This window comes from Triticum urartu, chromosome 6A, assembly GCF_056163025.1.
Source record: "Triticum urartu cultivar PI428250 chromosome 6A, HENAU_Tu73, whole genome shotgun sequence".
Classification (NCBI taxonomy): domain Eukaryota; kingdom Viridiplantae; phylum Streptophyta; class Magnoliopsida; order Poales; family Poaceae; genus Triticum; species Triticum urartu.
In genome coordinates, this window is record NC_141878.1 from 67,673,764 (window position 1) to 67,696,171 (window position 22,408).

The 22,408-nt window shown below is 48.3% G+C and overlaps 2 protein-coding genes across 2 annotated transcripts; both read right to left on the reverse strand.

Annotated features, from left to right (window-relative positions):
- Nucleotides 1-1,817: 1,817 nt before the first annotated feature.
- LOC125515762 (beta-1,2-xylosyltransferase XYXT1) lies at nt 1,818-4,849 on the reverse strand. The gene is made up of 4 exons (XM_048681262.2): nt 4,729-4,849; nt 4,418-4,519; nt 4,252-4,305; nt 1,818-3,161 (listed from the first exon to the last, which is right to left on the reverse strand). The coding sequence occupies exons 1-4, from the start codon at nt 4,835-4,837 to the stop codon at nt 2,011-2,013; spliced, it is 1,416 nt and encodes a 471-aa protein (XP_048537219.1). The 5' UTR covers nt 4,838-4,849; the 3' UTR covers nt 1,818-2,010.
- A 6,736-nt stretch (nt 4,850-11,585) lies between these two features.
- LOC147963967 (uncharacterized) lies at nt 11,586-14,126 on the reverse strand. The gene has a single exon (XM_087528383.1). It carries the CDS (start codon nt 14,124-14,126, stop codon nt 11,589-11,591), a length of 2,538 nt encoding a protein of 845 aa, XP_087384509.1. The 3' UTR covers nt 11,586-11,588.
- Between the last annotated feature and the right edge of the window lie 8,282 nt (nt 14,127-22,408).

Sequence of the window (22,408 nt, forward strand, 5' to 3'; positions counted from 1 at the left end):
TTTGCCATGTAGCCTCGCAACATCATTTTTCTATTCGGAGGGGGGGAGCAATTTCTGGACACGTGGTCTCAAGGTCATGACATATTTGTCTCCGGTATGGCATTTGTTAGAGTACACTCATGCTAACTTTTATTACAAACCAGAACCCTTTTTTTTATCCAACTTTGATAGCAAATCTAAATAAACTAGTGTGTCGCCACGATGTGTTTTTACCCCCTATTTTGACATTTTTGACACTACTTACCCCATTTAGCGAAATTTCATCCATTTTACCCCATTTAACAAAAGTTCTGCCACGATTTACCCTGTTTAAAATTTCATGAGTGTTCTGGCAGACAGGTCCCAATTGTGAAGTCTAGCTGGCATGCCACATCGATGGTTTTTTCCTGCTTATTTTTCTCTCTCGTGAACCAGTCCTCACGGCTTCTCCCGACCGGACCGGCCCGATGGAAGTCACTTGCGTCTCGTCCAACGCATAATGCCTGAGTCGACCACGCTCCTTACTCACGCCTAATAGATTGCATCGCCCGTCCAGGCTTCTGCCCTCACGTACCCGTCAGGCTCGCTCAAACTTATGGTTAGGGATTGTCAGGCAACGGCAACGGCGTGATTTCATACCTCCTCGAGCGGCGTTATATATGGTCGTGACATCAAGGCAAGAAATGACCCCGTGGAATCCGGCTCCGTCAATCTCGCCGACGTCTGGGCGCGACATCAAGGCAAGAAATGACCCCATGTAATCCAGCTCCATTAAGCTCGCCGACGTCGGCGTGGGCGCGTCCATGTACATGCCCCCATCAGGTTGTGCTCGGTTGCAGATCTATGGGGGCCGCTCGTCCAACAAATCAGCGAGGTTGGTGAACAAGCAAGCCATCATGTCGTACCCCATTCCACATGATTTTGACCATCTCCATCATATGTGTATTATGAAGTTTTCCTGACTCATGCATTGGCCGGTGAGGTGTTTGATTCAGACAGAATTAAAATGCTTATTAGAAGATCACGTGTATACATATCACCCATCTATAACTGGCGTACATTGATTTAAAGTTTTTTCACCATTTTGAATATTGTTGAAATTCTTTTTTTTCTTTGTTTGCAGCGTGTGTGTGATTCGAAGGAAGGCGAACAATGTGTGCTATGAATATTGGAGGCCAAAGTGGTGCGGCCCAACTTACGCCTTGTGCGTTGGACGCGAGCGACCTGCTCTGGCGATCATATCAGGCCAGCCCAGTCGAGCGAAGCTGCGAGGACTGGTTCAACGTGGAGAAAAATAGGTAGGTAAAAACTGTTGATGGGGCATGCTAGATGGACCTAACAATTGGGACCTGCTCATCAGAATGCTCGTAAAATTTTAAAATGGGTAAATTATGGCAAAAAATTTGCTAAATGGGGTAAAATGGATGAAATCCTGCTAAATAGGGTAATTAGTGTCAAAAACATCAAAATAGAGGGTAAAAACCAGAATTCACTCTTTTTTTAACGCACACATTTTTGTCATGATATGTTTTGGCATAGATGTGGATGTGTGTGCGTGTGCGTGTGTGTGTTGCCTTGACTATTTTTCAGGTGTTGTTCTCTTGTTTGTACCTACGTATTTATCACATGTCAATTTTAGCAAGAATATTCGAAATTGTGTTGTTTTTCTGTCTGCAGCTCTAAGTGGAATATGCCTGCTTGGGTCCATGAGTACCCACGCATTTCCTGCCTTTGTTTTGCTCTGTCGTGAGCCAAAATTTGATGTACTTTAGTCTTGCCTTACATTCATTTCTGATTTTTCTGATATAAATCGAGCAGGTTCATGAAGATCTTCCTGTTTGAAACTGGCAAGAGTAGAACCGATTATGCATTTCTTAACCAATAAAAAAAAAGTGGAAGTAGACATTTGAACAAACAATCGAGTGAAAAGGAGAAAATAATGACAAAAGAAAAACGGGAGGCTACAATTAACCCAAAATGAGAAAAAACTACCAAAGAAAACAACAGGATTAATGAGCATGCCCTCCCCCCCTACTGCTGTCGTAGGTGGTCGAACGCTTGCACCAGCGTTGGCGCGAAGCGGGTGGTGTTGATGCGGGCGTTCTGCTTAAGGTAGAGCTTAAACATATTCTCCCAACCACTGCGGTGGATGGACTCAGGGTCCTTGATCGCCGGGTGCTCCGGCCCCAGCGTCTCCATCAGCGAGCTCTCCTCCGCGCTTATGCTATAGTCAAGGTACTTGAGCCCCATGTCCGTCGCGCCCTCGCTGAACTCCGCCCTCGCCAGGTACTCCATCTTCCCGTACGGCACCACCTGGATCAGCACGCCGCCCGGCGGCAGGTGCACCGCGTTCGTCAGCCCCGCGCCGTGCATGCCCAGCACCACGTCGAACGAGTTCACCAGCCGCGCCTGCTCCGTCTCGGACCCGTTCACCCGCGGCTCCGACAGCGCCGCCTCGAACCCCGCCGCCTCCGCCGCCTGCAGTATCTCCTGCTCGTTCAGGAACCGGCGGAAGTCCCCCCGGTGGATCAGCAGCAGCCGCGGCTTCTTGCCCGGCTCCCGGGTCGGTGCTTCGCGTGGGAGCGCGTAGGTCTCGCGCACGAACCGCGTGAAGTCGGCCATGGTGAGGGGAGCCCCCGGCACCAGCTCGGGGACGATGGTCAGCTCCTTGTCGAGGTGGAGCCCCACCGTGACGCGCGGGAAGCACCGCACATACGCGTCTCGGTCCATGTCCACGACCTCGTACTTGGACAGCCCATGCAGCAAGGCCCTGTACTTGACCAGCCACCGCGGCAGGTGCTGGATGTTGCTGACCAGGAACGTCACCTCGCCGTGGTACCGCCGCGACGCGACGAACAACGGCACCAGAATGTCGGTGTAGTCATGCCAGTAGTTGCCCACGTAGCCCCCGATCCCGAACAGGACGGCGGGCATAGTGTGTGTCACCGTGCACGGCGGGGCGGCGGATCGGTCCTGCAACTGCGTCACCGTGACCGACCTCAGGCTCTGGCCACCGCGCGCGTACGGTGAGATCATCCACTCCCGGCGCTCCGACGACCTGCTCGCTGGGACGAGGGTCACCGACAGTGCTGTGCCGTTGGTGCGGACGTCGCCGTCGACTTCACACGTTTCGGACCAGTCACGCGAGCGGCCCTCCATGTTACACACCACCTTGCCATTATCTGTCACGCGCCAGGAAAGGAGAAACAATTACCATTGTTTTTTTTTTGAAAGTTAACAATTAGCATTGTTAAACCATATGCAAATTGTTATGCTTTTTTTTCCTGTGAAGAAACAATGCAAAATTGATATGCTTACTTGCTTATATAGCTCCCGACATTTATAGACTTATATATTTTTTTTTACTTCTACTCCTACTTATGTGGTGTGTGTGACAAACTAATTAATTCACTTGGTAGGCACCCCAGGCCTGCATATTTGACTGGCCATAGTGGGAGTAATTTTAAGAGTAACATCGAGTCCAACTTAGCTAATTTTCCTATGTAGCAATGGGTTAATGAGGATGTAGGTAAATTGAGAAACTTAGCTAGTTACTCATCTATAATACCTAAATAGTTCATCCCCACTATGATATTTCTCTCAACATGCAAGCTATCCACATCAGCAACTATGCCATCTAAGCAAAAACTGATTCCATTTGCAGCCACGTCATTACTAACCCTACAGCTACCGCCCACACAATTCAATCAAACAAATGAGGGGACTCGGTTTTTAACATCACACATACCAAGAAAAATGAGATATAATCTAATAAATAAAAGTTTGCATGACACTACACATATGTTACTAACCCTATAAAGATAATATAGTCTAGAATAATGTGTACTATGCTACTCCTCACTCTGACAGTCTATAGCGATGATCAGGATCACAGGATGTTAAATTTAGTATTCACTGCTTCCCATGCATTGCCCTGGGTAGGCAACCGTCCATTAGTTTAATGAAAATATTCGCTAGCTAGATCTGAGTTCTTCGAATTGACAAAGTAATCAATTGTTAGTAAGATCTGTCAGAGTTTTACGCCTATGTCAACCCCCGCAAAAAAAAAAACTCCCGTATTTACTGTGAAATTTGAGAGTCGATGTACTCCTACATTACCTCATTGCTTACAATAGACGCGGGCATCCGTAGGCTAAATACACAGGAGTCGAAACAAACAGTTTTCCATTTTGCGATTTCTTAGGATACCCAAATTAAACGACCTGAGCATGCAAACTTGATCAAAGCAAAGGACCGGAGTGCTGTGCTCACCTGAACCTTGGATCAGCTGTATGTCCGGGGTCCGCTGCACGTCAGAAGCGACGACTGTAGATTAAGCAACAAGCAAGAGTTTGATCTTCAGCTTACAGAGACTGGGGACTGGAAATAAGCATAGTTGCTGGCACAAAGCAAGACAGATAGGTCAAAAAATACTCACGTGTTTCACTTTCACCAGGAGCTTTTATGAGCTGCATTGCAGCAGGATCTCTACTCAGCTGTTTAAGCGTGATCCACTGCGCTACTGCTGCCGTGGTGGCGACTGCATATGAAGCAACAGGAAAGAAGTGTTGCCGTCAACCGCATCGATCGTGTGTGTGCTCAAGGTAGAAAAACAAAAGCCTCACCGGTCGTCAATCAACAAGGCTAGGATCTAGCTAACGATGAGAGAAGTTGCTATAAAGCATTGTGTTTGCCTCTTGGTAAGCAGAAGATTCATGAAACGGTGAAATGAAAGGGATAAATGGCTACCGCTGAGGCCGCTGATGGCAACCTCCTGCTGGAGGATGAAGCAGACGAGGAGCGCGAAGAGGACGCCGGCGGCGAAGCCGGCGTTGACACGGACCGGCGCACAGCTCATCGCCACTTGCTTTCTCTTGCTGTGGTGAGTGAGTGAGGACGTGTGTGCTAGTTGAGTCTGGTTAGCATTAGTACTGTTGTGAACAGGTTGAATTGCTGGTGATTAGTTTTTGGGTAGATTCTGCACTTGGCGGCGTACGTGGTATGGTGGGGGTGTGTGCACGTCGCAGTATGAGTGAGTTTCGCAAGTTATCGAGGGTCTTCCACTGGTGAAGCATACGTAGTACGTATTGTTTATCCCAGCGGGATCACCGACGACAGTTGAATTTGCCCAAATGCACCTGGCGTAAACAGTAATTACGTCCCTGTGTTTGTATTTAATCGAGCAGAGTACATGCAACATCATATTGCAAGTTTGCAACTGATTAGACTATCTTAAGTACAAGTCCATGTCAACGTGAAGATAGTAATGGCCACACGTGAAGTTGCAGTGCATGATTCGTGGTCTGACCGAGCGCATAGCAGCCGGCGGTGTAGCGGACGGCGATTGATACCTATCACTCACACCTACTCCTTCATCCTTAAAAAAGTGTACTTCCAACATTATGAGGGTCAAACCAATCGAGTTTATGCAAAAATATATTAATGTTTGTGAAGCTAAATAAGTATATGATAAAAAATATATTTTATTATGAATCTAATGCTACTAATTTGACGGCATAAATGTTCATATATTATTATATAAATACGGTCAAACAAAAAAATTGACTTTACAACAAAATTAGAAGTACACTCTTTTAAGAACGGATGAAGTACGGGAGTACGATGATGGGAAGGACATGGGAGATGAGTTATTACCTTGAAGGAAAAGTGCGGCTCTGGAAAGTGTCCATGGCGGAGATGGTGGCAGTGAGCGGCGCATCTAAGGAGTAGGTATCGCGCTAAAAGGGGCCGGAACAGATATGGATGACATACACATATGCTTCTGTGTGAAGTAAGATGTGCTCTCTACAGGGCCTGCCGCATATGCTTCTGCATGGAGCACTCCTATGCTTCACAACAAAGCATACATGTGCTTAGCACAGATCACACCTAAGCCCCGGACAGACCAAAAACCTAGGAAAACATGAAAAAACCAGGAAAACATGGAACTAAGGATAAAAGAATAAATAAAACTTAAAAAATGGTCCGTCGAGGGAATCGTCCAATGCACAACACATGACAATGCCGGAGTGCTCCCACGCACCAAAAGTACCCCTTGCGGTGCATATGTTAACTAGTTGCTCTTCATACACACCATGTTTGTCGATATGCAAGGGTTGTGCCTATGTTGAAGATGGAAGGGCACCTTGTTACATGAATACTTGGGGACACTTAAGGCCACCATTGGCCAAATTTAACACAAAATGGCCCAAATTATTATAGGAGTAGCGCACCTTTATAACATATGCTAAACCTCGCTTACTGTGAGGTTGCATTGTATCTAGGCCTGGCGGTTTTGGGAACTTTTGGCCCATGTTTTTAATTTATATATACGTTTGTGTTTTCTCTATTGGTTTTTGGCTTTCCTTAGGTTTTATTAAAAAATCATTTTCTTGTTTATTTTATTTTTAACTTTTATCTCATTTTAAAAATACATTATAAAAAAAATTCAAATACGTGTTTTATGTTTTTAAAACACACATTATTTTTTTCTGAATACATGTTGAACTTTTTTCAAACAGACGTTAAATAGTTTTAGATACCTGCGAAACATATTTTTGAATACATGTTGAACATTTTTTAAATTAATGGCGAATAACACACAATGATAATTTTTGAAACACATGTTGAACATTGATTTCTAAATACATGGTGAATATTTCCTTAAATATGTTTTACATTTTTTTAAATACACATCGAACATTTTAAACACAAGATGGACTTTTCATTGACACATGAAGAATGATGAATTTTTTTATAAAAACATGGTGAGCATTTTCGTAATAGATGATACATTCTATATGATATACATGTTTTTTTAATACATGAACATTTTTGTAAAACATTCTAAACATTTTTTAATCACACGATGGACCATTTCCAAACATCTGATGGATATTTTTCAAAACACTTTTATAAATTATAGGAACATACTTCTAATATGTTCCAAATCTATTTTCATGGATCATTTCACAAAATATACAGAAAAAAATGTATAACATACCTATGGTATGCGGGGTACGTGGTGACTCATGCACACTCCGTCCGGCGCTGGGCCTGGCCTATTTTGGGGAGTTGCTAACGTGATCCGCGCTTCCATCTTTGCTGTAGGCGAGGTATAGCACTGCCCGACCAATAATACCGCCGATGATACGATCGGTTCGCAAGAAATAGCCCACTAGTGCTACTGGTAGGCCGGGCCTTTATCAGAGGCAGCTAATTCACCCTAGTTTTGCGAATATTTTAGAACCGTTCGCTCGGTCTTCAGAAGCTTCTGGAATATTCCACCTGACTTTCAGATTTTCTTCATAAGGTTGTTTCTTTCTTTTCTTTTCTTTTATTTTTTTATTTTATCAAGGTTTTTAGGTTCTCTTTATTATTTATTTCTAAGTTTCTTATTTCTTTTCTGTTTATCAGTTTCTTTTCCTTCTACAATTATATATTTGTGAACATTTTTTAAATTGACGAATAGCTTTTCAAATTCATCAATTTTTTTTTGCATTCTCGAACTCTTTTTAATTCATGATTTTTTAAATACATTACAAATCCTTGAACTTTCTTGAATTTTTGGCCATTTTTAAAATTCTTCAAGATTTTTTACCTGTTTCATGAAGATTTTAAAAATCATGAAAATTTTCTCAAAATTGTGAATACATTTTTATTTTCAGTTTCTTAATTCACACTAACATATTCTGAAATAGCAGATATGTTTAAATCCATGAACATTTTTCCAAATATCTCAAATTTTTTTCAAATTCGTAAGTATTAAAAGTGTTTGAAGGGCTAACCATAAATAAAAGGTAATAAACTACAACTGCTCACAAATGCCAAAAACATTTAACCTTTTATTTTGTCCATTAAAATATCAAAACTGTTAGATCAATTTTAAAGCCGGAAAAATTACCCATCAATAGCATGCACTAAATTATGAACTGTTATGTAATGAAATGTCACCCCTCCCCCCCCCCCCCCCCCCCCCCCTTCTGCGCCAAAAAAAATCAACCGTGAACAATGCTGTAAAACATCTTTCCTCTGAGGGCCTTAATCAATTTTTCTCTTTCCCCAATATAGTGTCGGCCGTGCGACCCACAACACTGCGTCGACCACTGCCAAAATAATCAATCCATGTTATCCATCCCATCGATCACCACTAGCACATGTTTTGTTACTCCAGCTAATCCTTTCATGACCATCGACAGATTAGGCAACATGTCTGCCTCATGCATCACGGCCTCTATATTCTCATATACTCCTTTGTAAAAATATAAGAGCGTTTAAATCACTAACTGGAAGTAGATGCCAACGTATTTGCCCCTGTGCCCAGCCTTCACACACAACCGTCCATGCCGGCGTATTTGCCTTCGTGCCCTAGGTTGGTCGACTCTTCTCCCTTATTTTACGGTCGACAACACCAAACAATGATGCCTCAAAAAGACATTGGCAGTGGAACAGACGACGCCAATGCCCCTTGTTTACGCTTCTCACGGAGAAGGAGGCAGTGGAATCACCAGTCTTCAATCTTTTCTCACGTACATAGGCACTTTTTTTCGATAAAGGGCATTTTTATCTCATAATGAAGCATTAAGGGATACAAACATGGTGAGAAATAAATTCAGCCTTTACATAGTTAGGATGCACGTAACCAACACTTCCCCTGACACACACACACACACACACACGCATGTCCAAAAGATCCACCAACAAGAGCAACGTTATACAAGACCAAAGCTATGCCGTGGCAGAAAAAAAGGAAAAGAAATGACCCCTGTAGCGATCAAAACAACGATCGACAAAAATGCAGCAACGACCATCAGCACCTATGATATCTTGACAACACAAAGACCACGAGTAAGGTTCTTCAAAACACAACTGTTTGTTACCTCTTGCTCGGGCAGTCCCGCACCATCCTTCGATGTGGCCACCGGTGGAAAATCTGTAGAAGACAACGCCATTGTATGTTACCTCTTGCTCTACTATCCTTGTATGACAGCAAATCACCCGACATGCCAATTAAGAGGGAAATCATGTCAGACTATTCCTCGCCGGCATAGCTCGATCCCGCCACCGCTCCACAACCTTCAATTCATCAAGTCATTGCAATCAAATTGCCTCGCGCCATCTTACACCGTCCAATGGCATCCAGAAGATGAGTTGCGGTCTTCGGCTCCCTCTTGCACAGCTGGCACAAGTTGTAGTTTGGCCACCCTCTTCTGTGCAACCGGTCTGCTGTCTAGATTCTATCCTTGGTAGCGAGCCAGGCAAAGAACATGCACTTGGACGGTGTTCAATTCTTCCACACAACCTTGTTCATGTTTGAAGCGGCAACGCCCACAAATTGAGACCTATAGGCCGATGCCGGGGAATAAATTCCATTGGTGGTGAGGTTTCACTTGATATCATCGGGGAGATCATCCTGGAGATGGACCGTAGTAAAGCCTCCCCAAACGGATGTATCTAGACGTATTTCAATGCTAAATACATTCGTTTGAACGACAAGTAATATAAACCGGAGAGAGTATTATTCTTTGTAATAATTAGGCAACGTGTACAAGGTCAGGGCAAACTAACAGTCAATACAATACAAGTCTGCGAGGGCCACCATGCTAGTTTACTGAAACTAGTAAGTGTGCACGTGTAACGCACATTTTGACTAGATTCAATACCTGATGCAAGAATTCAAATGCACAGGAAAATAATTTGATACTCCCTCTCCATTAATTTTTACAAGTGTGCTTTTTATTTCAAAACTCAAACTCTTCTTTCTTTGAAAAAAATGTAAGTAATAATGACACTCCAAGACAACGACCTATCATCAGCAGCAAAAATATGTTTTAAACCATGTGTGAGTACTAAATGTATTTCATTAGATGGAACAATGTGTTCCATTCAAGGGCGACCAAAAATAAGATACATCCATCACGTTTGCTTGCAGTCATCTTGAAACACTCTTTCTAAATGATTGATCCCTAAGAATAGCAAGTTAGACCCTCTGACTATTATCTGACGTCGAGAAGAAACCACAAAAAGTTATGTAGAACTGCTGTGTGACCAAGAACCTGAGACGGCTGCGCACATTACCCTGCTGTATCCTTATGCTCAGGAGGTCTGGTTCTCTTTCCATCATTCTGACGGAGCCGCTGCGGAGGCCGACTCAACGAACATCACTATCAAAGGTTGGTGGCGACAGGTATGGGCGCTACACAAGAGACCCAAGTTGGCTCCTGAGATTACCACGGGGGTTTATATTGCCTGGAACCTATGGAAAGAAAGAAATACAAGAACTTTTGAGGGTAAGAGATGTTCTCCCGAGACTGTTGCTGCTTTAGCTAGAGAGGAGATGAGTCTGTACAGAGAGGTTTTTAGATAGTGTTTGCCTCCTCCTCTCCTTTCTTCTTTCTTTTCTATTTTTGTTGAATCCGAGCGGCCAGTCGTGATCTTTGATCCTTTGCTTCCTTCTTATATGAAAAGGCAGAACCACTGCCATTGCCCGTCAAAAATAATTTACGTGCCTAAGACGCTATTGCTGCATAAGAGTGGATGAATGAAAGTGTATCCAATAGAATGTACAGTTATGGCTTTTTTCTTTCAAAAATGGTTACCAATTCTCTAGCTGGCTTAACCTTATAGATAGTTCCCAATTCTCTAGCTGGCTTAAACTTGTAGATAGTTCCCAGTTCTCTAGTTGGCTTAGCCTTATAGTAATGTACGTGATCAGGAATCCAATGATCATATACTGACACTATAGTCCATGATGCATCTTAAAATTGAAAATGATGATGAACACCTTGGCATTGATTTCTGAATGGCTTAACCTTGTAGTAATATAGATAACAAAGATGGTTTTGATAAGAGCATTTGTACTTTCCCCTAGCAGTGCATCTCCTGTTCCTTGCAAATATTAAGACATAAGCTAGAAATAGATGATTACATAAACAACAACAGGTAGCATTCTCGCATGCCACTGCAACATAAAAGAGAAAACCAAAGAGAAATGAAATAATGAAAAGAAAGAGGACCATAATCTTTTACATTAGTTGAATATAATTGTTGTTGGCTGCATAACACATATAGAAATCAGAAAGATAAAAAAGATTAATAGTCAAATGAAATGAGAACTGTCATGCAACTGTGAGATGCATTGTCATGAATATATAAGAAACTTTTTTCATCGCTCCAAGCATCTCCATACACAAGTTCTTGGTGCTTTTTCCAGTGGGATCTTGTCCTCGTTTGGATATATAATGCAACAGGCAGCAGATCCAAACGAAGTACATCAGTTTTAACCACATATTTATATGTATGCCATACATGATAAAAACAAAACCACAGCAAAGAAAAAGAAGACGCTATAGTGTCATTGTTTTCATAACAAAGGTATACGGAAGCAAGTGTGGAAGAAAAAAATGGAGCAGCAAATGTGAGCGGCTAGCAGACAGTGGCGGCGCCAGGATTTTGAGGCTGGGTATTCATTGGCACATAAAAATACTCTAAATGTACTATAAAGACACCAGTACGACAATAGTAATTTTTTAATGCATCAGACCATACTAATTATACACGAACATAAAGACACCAGTACCTTTTATTTGACAGATTGATGATATCCCATCTTACAATATAACTTTACGATCGCCTTTTTGGAAGAGATTGATGACATCCTCATCCTTTACTTGATTGAAGAATTCTCTCTCAACAAATGTAACCAAACAATTGTTCAAGTAATCATCACCCATTTTGCTCCTTAGCTTATTCTTCACATAGTTCATTGAAGAGAACACCCTTTCAACACTAGCAGTAGCTACTGGCAGAATTAATACCAACTTAAGAAGCTTGTAAACAATATAGTATTGTTCATGCTTGTTTGTCTCGACAAGCATAACTGAAAGCTCACACAGATTCTTCAAGTTTTGAAACCTTTCATCTCTACGCACATGAGTAACATACATGTTTAGTTGCCATGGAAGTCTTGCCAGTTCATCACTTGTGAAATCATTAGCATAAAACTTTGTAGCAAGCCTAACCAATTTCTCTTGATCATAAGCAGCAAATAGACGAAGTGGACAAAATGCTGCCATGCAAGAAAGTAGATCTGTGTTTACCTCATCAAATCTTTCATTCAACTTGCTAATTTGCCTATCAATGACACTCACATACATATCAACTTTGAAGCGATGGTAATTCGTTGCACCATTAAAGAAACCCCTTCTAGGCCGGCCAGCGGGAAAGTAAGGACCCTCCATATCAACAATTTTGATCTTATGCTTTGTACAAAAAGATGTGACCTTTTTGAGAAAATCATCCCATCCAGGATCAGTCCTCAAACCCTCCAAGTGATACTTTGTGATATCAACAAGCTCAATAGCATGAACAATATCTTGGTCTTGCTTTTGCAAAGCTCTACTCAACTCATCTGTGTATCCAAATATTTCTTGCATCAAGTGTGCCATGAAAACAAACTCAAATGATCGAAATGGTGTCAATATGCTTAGAGCCGCTTGCGCCTCCGCACCATGGTACTCTTTTCCAATCTTGATGAGGACTCGTCGTATTGCACCATACATACAGATGACATGGTTCACGGTTTTGAAGTGAGAGCTCCAACGTGTATCACATGGCCTTCCCAAACCCATTTCCTGATTCAGCCCACTCCCCGTCTCTACTTCTTCCAATTCCAATGCATCAATGAGTTCCTCAGCCTGAGCTATACGAAGCATTCTCATCTTTTTACAAGACATGCCAAGAGCATTTAACAAGTGTGCAAGTTGTTGAAAGAACCAAGTACAATCACCACTCTCTTTGGCAACAGCAACAAGAGTTAATTGTAGTTGATGGGCAAAACAATGAACATAATAGGCAGAAGGAGACTCATTCATAATCAGTTTTTTTAGGCCATTAGCATTACCTTTCATGTTGCTAGCCCCATCATATCCTTGTCCACGAACCATTGCAAAGGTCAAATTGTACTTCATAAGCATTTTCTCAATAGCAGCTTTAAGTGTCAAAGAGGTAGTATCTTGAACATGAGCAAGACCAAGAAATCTTACAACAGCCCTTCCTTTCTTATCAACGTAACGCAAGCAAACTACCAACTGTTCATTTTGATACACGTCACTAGACTCATCTGCAAGTATTGCGAAGTGGCCACCATCAAGTTCTTCAATGACTAATTTTGTAGTCTCCTGTGCACAACATTTTATTAGCTCATGTTGTATATCATGGTGAGTCATCTTGCAGTTCTGTGGAGCATTTTTTAGAACAACCCTATCAACCTCTTCAAAATTTCCAGCTAGCCAATTTAAAAGCTCAAGAAAATTTCCTTTATTTAGTGAGTTTTCACTTTCATCATGTCCTCTAAATGCCAAGCCTTGGTGCAATAGAAATCTCAAACATTTGAGTGTCCATGTCAAACGCTGCTTATACAAAGCCTTATATTGTGAGGTGTTTGAAGCAAAAGACTCCCTAATTGATGCTTGTGGTGTAGTGAACATATCATACTTCTCTTGAGCTTCAGCATGAGCACTACTAACCTCACCTTCATGTTTCTTCAATCTCGATTTCATGTTCCAGTTCCTAAATCCATTCTTCACAAATGCATCTCCACCGGGATATTTTGTCTTATCCTTGAACAAATAACAAACAAAGCAGAAAGCACTATCTTTTGCCACACTATACTCAATCCATGGAAATTCTTTAAACCAAGCACGGCAAAAGCGACGGTCAACTCCACTTTTATTTGTATACTCAAAGTTATGATTCTTTGGTTGACATGGCTTCATCTCAATATATCTTCTTCTTACTCTATCTTGGTCATTGACAGCATACATTGAGATGGGAATCCGCTTCCCAGGATCAGGTTCGAGTGCCTCCAAATCTGCTTCCATTGGGTCATCATCTGCATCACTTGTTTCAGCATCTTTTACAATTGGGGTTGGGGTTGCTTCTCTGCTCTCCGGTTCACGTTCCGCATTCGGTGCTTGCCCTAACGCCAATTGCAAATTGCTCTCAAGCTGAACATGAGAGGTACAAGTACCCGATGCAGCTGCACTCTGATTCGGTGTAGACGTTTCATCAATCTTCTTTGCTTTTGAAGCTTTTTCCCACAATGCAAAAATCCTACTGCCACCACCAGTCTCATTCTTCTTCTTCATCTACATTACAACAAAACAAGGAAGAAATTAGCATCTACAAATTAAATCAACTACTTGCAATAATTAGGTAAGCAAAATCGAATCAACTAAAAAACTGAAATTTTGTTTTTTTTAGGACTGTACCTGACCGCAGGGGGGAGAAAAACTGCCGCTGGTCCCTGGGCTGGGCGGCGCCGCGGCGGGCGATGGGCGGCTGGACTGGACACTGATGAATAGCAGAAGAGGGGCGAACGACGGGGCTGGGGCGGAGCAGCCGGCGTCCGGCGAGCGCCGGGGCGGGGCGGCGATGCAGTCCGGTCGGTGCAGCCCCCGATCGACCGGCGAGAACTGGCGGCGCTGGGTCTTGGCGGCCGGCGAGCACTGGCGGGCGGCGGCGCTGAGCGGCTGAGGGCGGGCGGGGCGGCGGGCGGTGAGCGGGGGTCGCTGGGCGGCTAGGGCAGTAGGCGCGTGCGGCGTGCGTCGAGAGCAGGGGAAGTGGGGGATTGGGGAACGACAGAACGAGCGAGCGGTGGGCGCGTGCGTCGAGAGAAGGGAGTATGTATTAATTTTTTTTGCGCTCAATAATGGGTATTCATACGAATACACACGAATACCCTCAGCGCCGCCGATGCTAGCAGACCAGTGGAATCGATCATTAGCTCCTTCCCTCAGGTAAGGTGTGCTTTTATATATATTAAGAGAAACTTATCTCGCTTATCGGATGCACTGTCTGTATCGCTCCTTCTCTCTCACAATTTGAACTTATTCTCAAGTTTCCTTACTACTTCATTCTGTGAATTTTCAAACATGAAGACTTTATTGAACTTTAGCCATTCATGTCAATTGAAGAGGAATAAATGGTCTAACTTTCACAAAGACTGTAGCATTATAAAGAGAAGTATCACTCATAATATACATTGATTTGCTAGCTATACTATATACAATAATCAATTATGAGTTGTTTGTGATGTTGCATCTTCTCCTAGACATTGGTATTTCCTTAATTTAGTACATATAAAAGGCACCATGTTATAAGACATAAAAACAGTTGGTATATATGTTTGCACCAGGACAAGATGAGATCGATCCTTGGACTTCCATCAAAAGTACTTCCTTGGATCCGGTAAATTTCCATTGCCTTTGATTGGTCAGGAACTAACAAAGACTAAGAAGCTCATGGCAGTGACTAAAAAAAATCATGCCTGGGTAATCTTATGGGAACTATTAAAAAAGCACATGGATGCACCAGGAAAACACCATATCATGAATATGATTATTTCATAATTTATCTTGCCTACCTGCTGTATTGATCTCCATCACGCCATGTAACTTGGTTTCTTTGGGGGTGAGGTGAGGGCACTGTTATGACCGGCCAGGTCTATGGCCGAAGGAGGCCCAACAGGCAGGCTTAGGCCCGCAAGTTATCTTAGTTTTTATTTTCAGATTATGCAAGTTATCTTAGGTTAATTCTTATACAAGTTATCTTAGGTTAATTCTTCTGCAAGTTATCTAGGATATAAATATAGGTTGTAAGACTCTTTTTGGAATTAAGCAATAAGACTATTTCTATTGCCCGGCTCCCAGAGGAGCCGGAAACCCTAAACCCTAGCCGCCTCCTTCTCTCGCCGCCGCCGCGCTCAAGCCCTCGCCCTTCCCCCTCCTTCCCCTACTGTCTCCGATCAAGACCGGGCAGAACCCTATCCGCTAACACCTTGGTATCAGGTACCCGGGTTTCGACCATGTCTTCCCCGCCAATCCCACCACCGCCGCCACCGCTGCCCCACGCCTCCCCCACCGCCGCTGCCACCGATTCCTCCACTACCGCCGCCGCGTCGACGGGCACTACGGCCTCCCTGTCGGCGCCGCTCTCCTCCGCCCCGGCACCACGCCGGGCCAGGGCCAGCCGCAGCTTCCCATCCAGCAGCCATCGCCGCAGCTTCCCATCCAGCAGCCATCGCCGCTGCCTCCCCCCCCCCCGCCGCCGCAGTTCACACCAGAAGCTATGGCCGACGTGCTCAATGACCTAGTCGTGGCGGTCCAGGGCATCCATCTCTACTTGGCCAGCCCATACGGGCCGCCCCCACCGCTCCACCAGACCGCGGCCACGGGCCAGCAGGCGCTGCTGTGGTACCCCGTACCGGCGGCTCTCACCGGCGGCTACCCAGTGCTTCCCGCTCCGACGGCTTCGACGACGCCCTGGCCACAATGGCCGACGCCGTTCACGGTGCCAACCGCGCCATCCGCCTCCGCCCAGGGACCGCAGTGGCCGACCTGGACTCCACCATCCGCGCCACCCTCCACCGCGCCGTCCCTCCCGGCAGCCATGGCGCGCGCTCCACCACCGCCACCGCCCAACCCTGGGCCGGGCAGGTCCTCGCCGAGCGGCCTCCCTATCCAGGAGGTCCGCTTTCCTTCGTCGCCATCGCCGCTGCCCGACTGGCTCCACGGGCCGCCGTCGGCTCCCACGGAGGCCCGGCCCCCGTCAGGGTCCCCGTGGCAGCCCGAGGCGTCGGGCGTCCCAGGGCAGTACGCCGGGCCGTCTACCCTGGACCGGGTGCCGTCCTCCGCCCTCCGCACCGCCGAGGCCGTGGCCCCAGGCGCCCCACACCAGCAGCCGCCCCGGTTCGCCAAAATTGACTTCGCCACGTACGACAGTTCCGAAGACCCGCTTAACTGGCTAAACCAATGTGCCAGTTCTTCCGTGGACAGCGCACGCCCGCGTCCGAGCGCACGTGGCTGGCTTCCTACCATCTTCGCGGGGCCGCCCAGACCTGGTACTACGCCCTCGAGCAGGACGAGGGCGGCATGCCACCGTGGGATCGCTTCCGCGAGCTCTGTCTTCTTCGGTTCGGGCCACCGGTATGCGGGAGCCGCTTGGCCGAGTTGGGCCGCCTACCATTCACCTCCACGATGCAGGATTTCGCCGACCGCTTCCAGGCTCTAGCGTGCCACACGCCTGGTGTGACAGCCTTACAGCGGGCGGAGCTCTTCGTCGGTGGCCTTCCCGACCACATCCGCGTGGACGTTGAGATGAAGGGACCACAAGACCTTCAAACGGCCATGTACTACGCGCGGGCGTTCGAGCAGCGTGCCCAGGCTTTGACGTCGCCATGGCCATCCGCGCCGCGTGGGGGCCGCCAGCCTCCCCGCCCGCCTCCGGCAGCACCGGCGTTCTCTACCACCGCCCCGGCCGCTACCCCAGCCCCGACACGGCCGTTCCGGCGCCTCACTCGGGCGGAGCAGCTGGAACGCAGGCACCTGGGCCTGTGCTTCAACTGCGATGCGCCATATGTGCCGGGCCATGTTTGTCCGCGCCTTTTCTACCTGGAGACGACGGACGAGATCGAGGATGACACCCCGGAGGCCGACCTCGGCACCCCGACTCTTGCGGAGCCCGCAGCGGCACCCGCACCGGGCCCGGCTACCGCCTTCGTGGTGTCCCTTCACGCGCTGGCCGGCATCCGTGATGAACGGACGATGCTTTTACTGGTCATGATCCATGGCGAGCGCCTGGTGGCCCTCCTGGACACAGGTTCCACGCATAATTTCCTGCCAAAGGCCACCATGCGGCGACTTGCGCTCCAGCCGGCCGGAGGAGAGCAGTTATGGGTCACGGTCGCGAATGGCGACCGTCTACGCTGCCATGGGCTCGCCCGCGACGTGCCCATCACTATCGGCGACGAGCACTTCACCATCACATGCGCCGGCATCGATTTGGGCTGCTTCGACTTTATCCTCGGCGTCGACTTCTTGCGCACGTTGGGTCCTATCCTTTGGGACTTTGACGCGCTAACGATGACCTTTTGGCGTTTGGGTCGTCGCATTCGGTGGGAGGGTATTCGGGGGGCCGCACCCGCGCCCCCTCTTCAGCTGGCCACGGCGACCACGGAGGCCGAGCATCCGCTCTTGGACGGGCTCCTGCAGCAGCACCGGGATCTCTTTGAGGAGCCGCAGGGTCTGCCACCGGCCCGGATCTACGACCACCGTATTCACCTCCTTCCGGGATCGGCCCCTGTGGCCGTGCGGCCTCACCGGTATCCACAGCTGCAGAAGGACGAGTTGGAGCGACAATGTGCACTCATGCTTGCCGCCGGCATCATCCGCATCTCCATGTCCCCGTTTACAGCACCGGTCCTCCTCGTGCGTAAGTCGGATGGCACGTGGCGTTTCTGCATTGACTACCGTGCCCTTAATGCTCTCACATTGAAGGACAAGTTTCCTATTCCGGTTGTCGATGAGCTTCTCGACGAGCTGCACGGGGCACGCTTCTTCACCAAGCTGGACCTGAGGGTATCATCAGGTGCGCATGCATCCAGACGACATCGCCAAGACGGTGTTTCGGACTCATCACGGCCACTTCGAGTTCTTGGTGATGCCCTTTGGCCTCTCCAACGCCCCGACGACGTTTCAGGCCTTGATGAACGATGTCCTTCGGCCCTACTTACGCCGGTTTGTGCTCGTTTTCTTTGATGACATTCTTATCTACAGCGCCTCTTGGGCAGAGCACCTCCAGCATGTGGCCGTCGTCTTCAACGAGCTTCGGGTGCATCATCTTCATCTTAAGCGCTCGAAGTGCTCGTTCGGGACGCCGTCGGTCGCTTACCTCGGCCACGTCATCTCGGCCAAGGGAGTGGCCATGGATGCCGACAAGGTCGCGTCCGTCGCCGCCTGGCCGATTCCGCAGTCTCCGCGTGCTCTTCGCGGGTTTCTTGGCCTCGCGGGGTACTACCGGAAGTTCATCCGGGAGTTTGGCCTCATCGCGGCCCCACTCACGCGTCTCCTCCGGCGCGACGCCTTCTCTTGGGACGAGGAGGCCACTTCAGCCTTCGAGGCCCTCAAGGGGGCCCTCACGACGGGACCCGTACTGCAGATGCCGGATTTTGACCTCCCCTTCACCGTCGACTGCGACGCTTCCGGTGCGGGGTTCGATGCGGTCCTACACCAGGGAGAGGGACCCCTCACTTTCTTCAGTCGCCCATTTGCCGCACATCATCTTAAGTTGGCGGCGTATGAACGTGAGCTCATTGGGTTGGTGCAGGCCGTACGCCATTGGCGGCCCTATCTTTGGGGTCGCTCTTTCCGGATCCGCACGGATCATTACAGCCTCAAGTTCATGCTAGATCAGAGGCTCTCGACGGTGCCCCAGCACCAATGGATCAGTAAACTCTTTGGCTTTGACTTCACCGTCGAGTACCGTCCGGGTCGCCTTAACACCGTCGCCGACGCCCTGTCTCAGCGTGATGCCGATGTGGACGACGGTGCGGCGGAGGGGGCGGCCTTCTGCATCATCACCGGGCCCTCCTTCGCCCTCTACGACGACATCCGTCGGGCGACTGCTGTTGCGGCCGATTCCCTCCTCCTACAGCAGCAGTTGGCGGCGGGTGAGCTGGAGGAACCGTGGCGCCTTGCCGATGGCCTGCTTCTCCATGGGCGTCGGGTCTTCGTTCCGGCGCACGACGATCTTCGCCAGCAGGTGCTGCGCCTCGCTCACTCGGCGGGCCATGAGGGAGTGCAGAAGACGCTCCATCGTCTCCGCGCCGACTTTTACATTCCCGGTGATCGTGCCTTGGTCCGTGACTGGGTACGGTCGTGTGTGACGTGCCAGCGCAACAAGACGGAGACTCTACGGCCGGCTGGCATGCTGCAACCCTTGGAGGTCCCCACTCAGGTTTGGGCGGACATCTCCATGGACTTCATCGAGGGCCTTCCCAAGGTGGGCGGCAAGTTTGTCATTCTCACGGTGGTCGACCACTTCTCCAAGTATGCTCATTTCATACCGCTCGGCCATCCATATTCAGCGGCATCGGTTGCCCGGGCCTTCTTCGATGGCATTGTCCGTCTCCACGGGTTCCCTTCTTCGATCGTCAGTGATCGGGACCCCGTGTTCACGGGACACGTGTGGCGTGACCTTTTCCAGCTGGCGGGCGTGAAGCTACGCCTCGGCACAGCCTTCCACCCTCAGACGGACGACCAGTCTGAGATCGTTAACAAGGTGATTGCCATGTATTTGCGCTGTGTTACAGGTGATCGCCCTCGTGCATGGGTGACTGGCTCTCGTGGGCAGAGTACTGCTACAACACCTCTTATCACTCCGCCCTGCGAGCTACGCCCTTTGAGGTGGTGTATGGCCGGCCACCCCCGCCGATCCTGCCGGTTGATCCGGCCTCGGCGCGGACCGAGGTAGCCGGGGCCCTTCTGAGAAGTCGTGATGAGATGATCGCGGAGATCCAGCAACGACTCCTGCAGGCCCAGCAGTAGGCCAAACGTTACTATGATGGCCACCATCGCGAGGCGGAGTACGGTGGGTGATTGGGTCTGGCTGCGTCTACTTCACCGCTCTACGCAGTCCTTGGACCCCCGCGCGAGGAAGAAGCTCGGTCCTCGCTATGCCGGTCCCTTTGCGATCCTGGAACGCATTGGAAAAGTGGCTTACCGTCTGCAGCTTCCGGCAGGCGCCCGGATCCATGATGTCTTCCATGTCGGGCTGCTCAAGCCATTCCACGGCGAGCCACCTGCGGCACCGCCGGCTCTTCCACCGGTCACGGACGGGCGTCTCCTTCCTGAACCAGAGAAGGCGTTGCAGGCTCAGCTGCGCCGAGGCTCCTGGTACGTGTTGATCCGGTGGACTGGACTACCAGAGGAGGATGCTACTTGGGAGCAGCGCGAGGAGTTCCTCCAGCACTACCCTGACTTTCAGCTCGAGGACGAGCTGTTTGCGCAGGCGGAGAGAGATGTTATGACCGGCCAGGTCTATGGCCGAAGGAGGCCCAACAGGCAGGCTTAGGCCCGCAAGTTATCTTAGTTTTTATTTTCAGATTATGCAAGTTATCTTAGGTTAATTCTTATACAAGTTATCTTAGGTTAATTCTTCTGCAAGTTATCTAGGATATAAATATAGGTTGTAAGACTCTTTTTGGAATTAAGCAATAAGACTATTTCTATTGCTCGGCTCCCAGAGGAGCCGGAAACCCTAAACCCTAGCCGCCTCCTTCTCTCGCCGCCGCCGCACCGCGCCAGGACGGCGCCCCGCCGCCGGCCGCCGCGCTCAAGCCCTCGCCCTTCCCCCTCCTTCCCCTACTGTCTCCGACCAAGACCGGGCAGAACCCTAGCCGCTAACAGGCACACCCAGTAAAATGAAGATAACCAATCCAATTGATTAGAGAAAACCTACATGGACTGTATTTGAAACCCAAGCGAGACCAGTAGAATAGAGAGGAGCTAGCATTAACAAATGGATTGATCAAAGAGTTGGGGGTGAGCATGCCCGTGCTCTCACCAGAACCCAGCCAAATGTTGTTATATACGACATTATTCTGGTAAAAATTAGAGGAATTTAGAGTTTATGCACATGGATATCTAATTCTCCATTTTTATGGATCAAACCATCTACAGCAAGCTGAACATTTCCCTTTGGAATAGAAATAACAGAAAATAAACACCAAATGGAACTTCTTAGAACACTGACATTTCTGTGACATCACACATATTTGGATAAATACTACACGGAAGGAAATTAACCAGAGGGTGACACGGATCAAACAAGCAGCATCAGAGTCTTCAACATGCTAAAGCAAGCAAGTAAACTAACGATGCATGAAATAAAGGAAGGTATGCAGGGGCACAGTTCTCACCTAAACTGAAAATACAGACAACAGCTTCATCGATTATATGATTGTTAAAGTCCGGGATAGGTGTGACAGAGTATACCCTGAGAGAGAGAGCGCAAGGGCTCTAGGACGCCGTGCTCAGCCGCAAAGTCAGCCTGGCCGTGTGCTGCGACAACAGGAACATTCCCGTGCAGCTCCCCAGCTCAAGCGACACCCTGTACACCAGAAACCATTCTGCGTCACAGATCTGGCACCTGCAAGGATAAGTCTAGCAACTGCGTCATGTTTATTTACCCGGAGATGCACGGGGTGTGGCAGGCGGCGGAGCGGCCGACGAAGGGCATGGAGCACCAGGTCGCGGTGGCGGCGTGGAAGCAGGTCGAGGCCATCTCTAAGGGTTGGGGAAGACGAAGGGAGAGGCCGCGGTGGGCGAGGACCGAGGTGAGTAGAAGCGTTTAGGGCTTGGCGCCCCACCAGGCGCACGGCTCTTGCGGGATCTGCCGCCCGAGCCACATCGAGACTCGAGAGCCCCCATGGCTGGCCACCTCTCCTCTTAGTTTCTCCACGCTCGCCGGAGCGGCAGATGGCCGACGCCTCGCCATGGCTGGCCACCTTTCCTCTCTCTCCACCGTGGCTCGTGTGCGTGGTGGCGGCAGGCATCTACCGAGTCCCTGACGGCAGCTTGCGTCTCCTGAG

Coding starts and splice junctions, on each gene's coding strand:
- LOC125515762 (XM_048681262.2), bottom strand. CDS start 4,837: ATGAGCTGTGCGCCGGTCCGTGTCAACGCCGGCTTCGCCGCCGGCGTC. Junction 4,520..4,728: donor TGCCATCAGCGGCCTCAGCG/GTAGCCATTTAT, acceptor CTTCATATGCAG/TCGCCACCACGGCAGCAGTA. Junction 3,162..4,251: donor ACAGCTGATCCAAGGTTCAG/GTGAGCACAGCA, acceptor GGCGCGTGACAG/ATAATGGCAAGGTGGTGTGT.
- LOC147963967 (XM_087528383.1), bottom strand. CDS start 14,126: ATGAAGAAGAAGAATGAGACTGGTGGTGGCAGTAGGATTTTTGCATTG.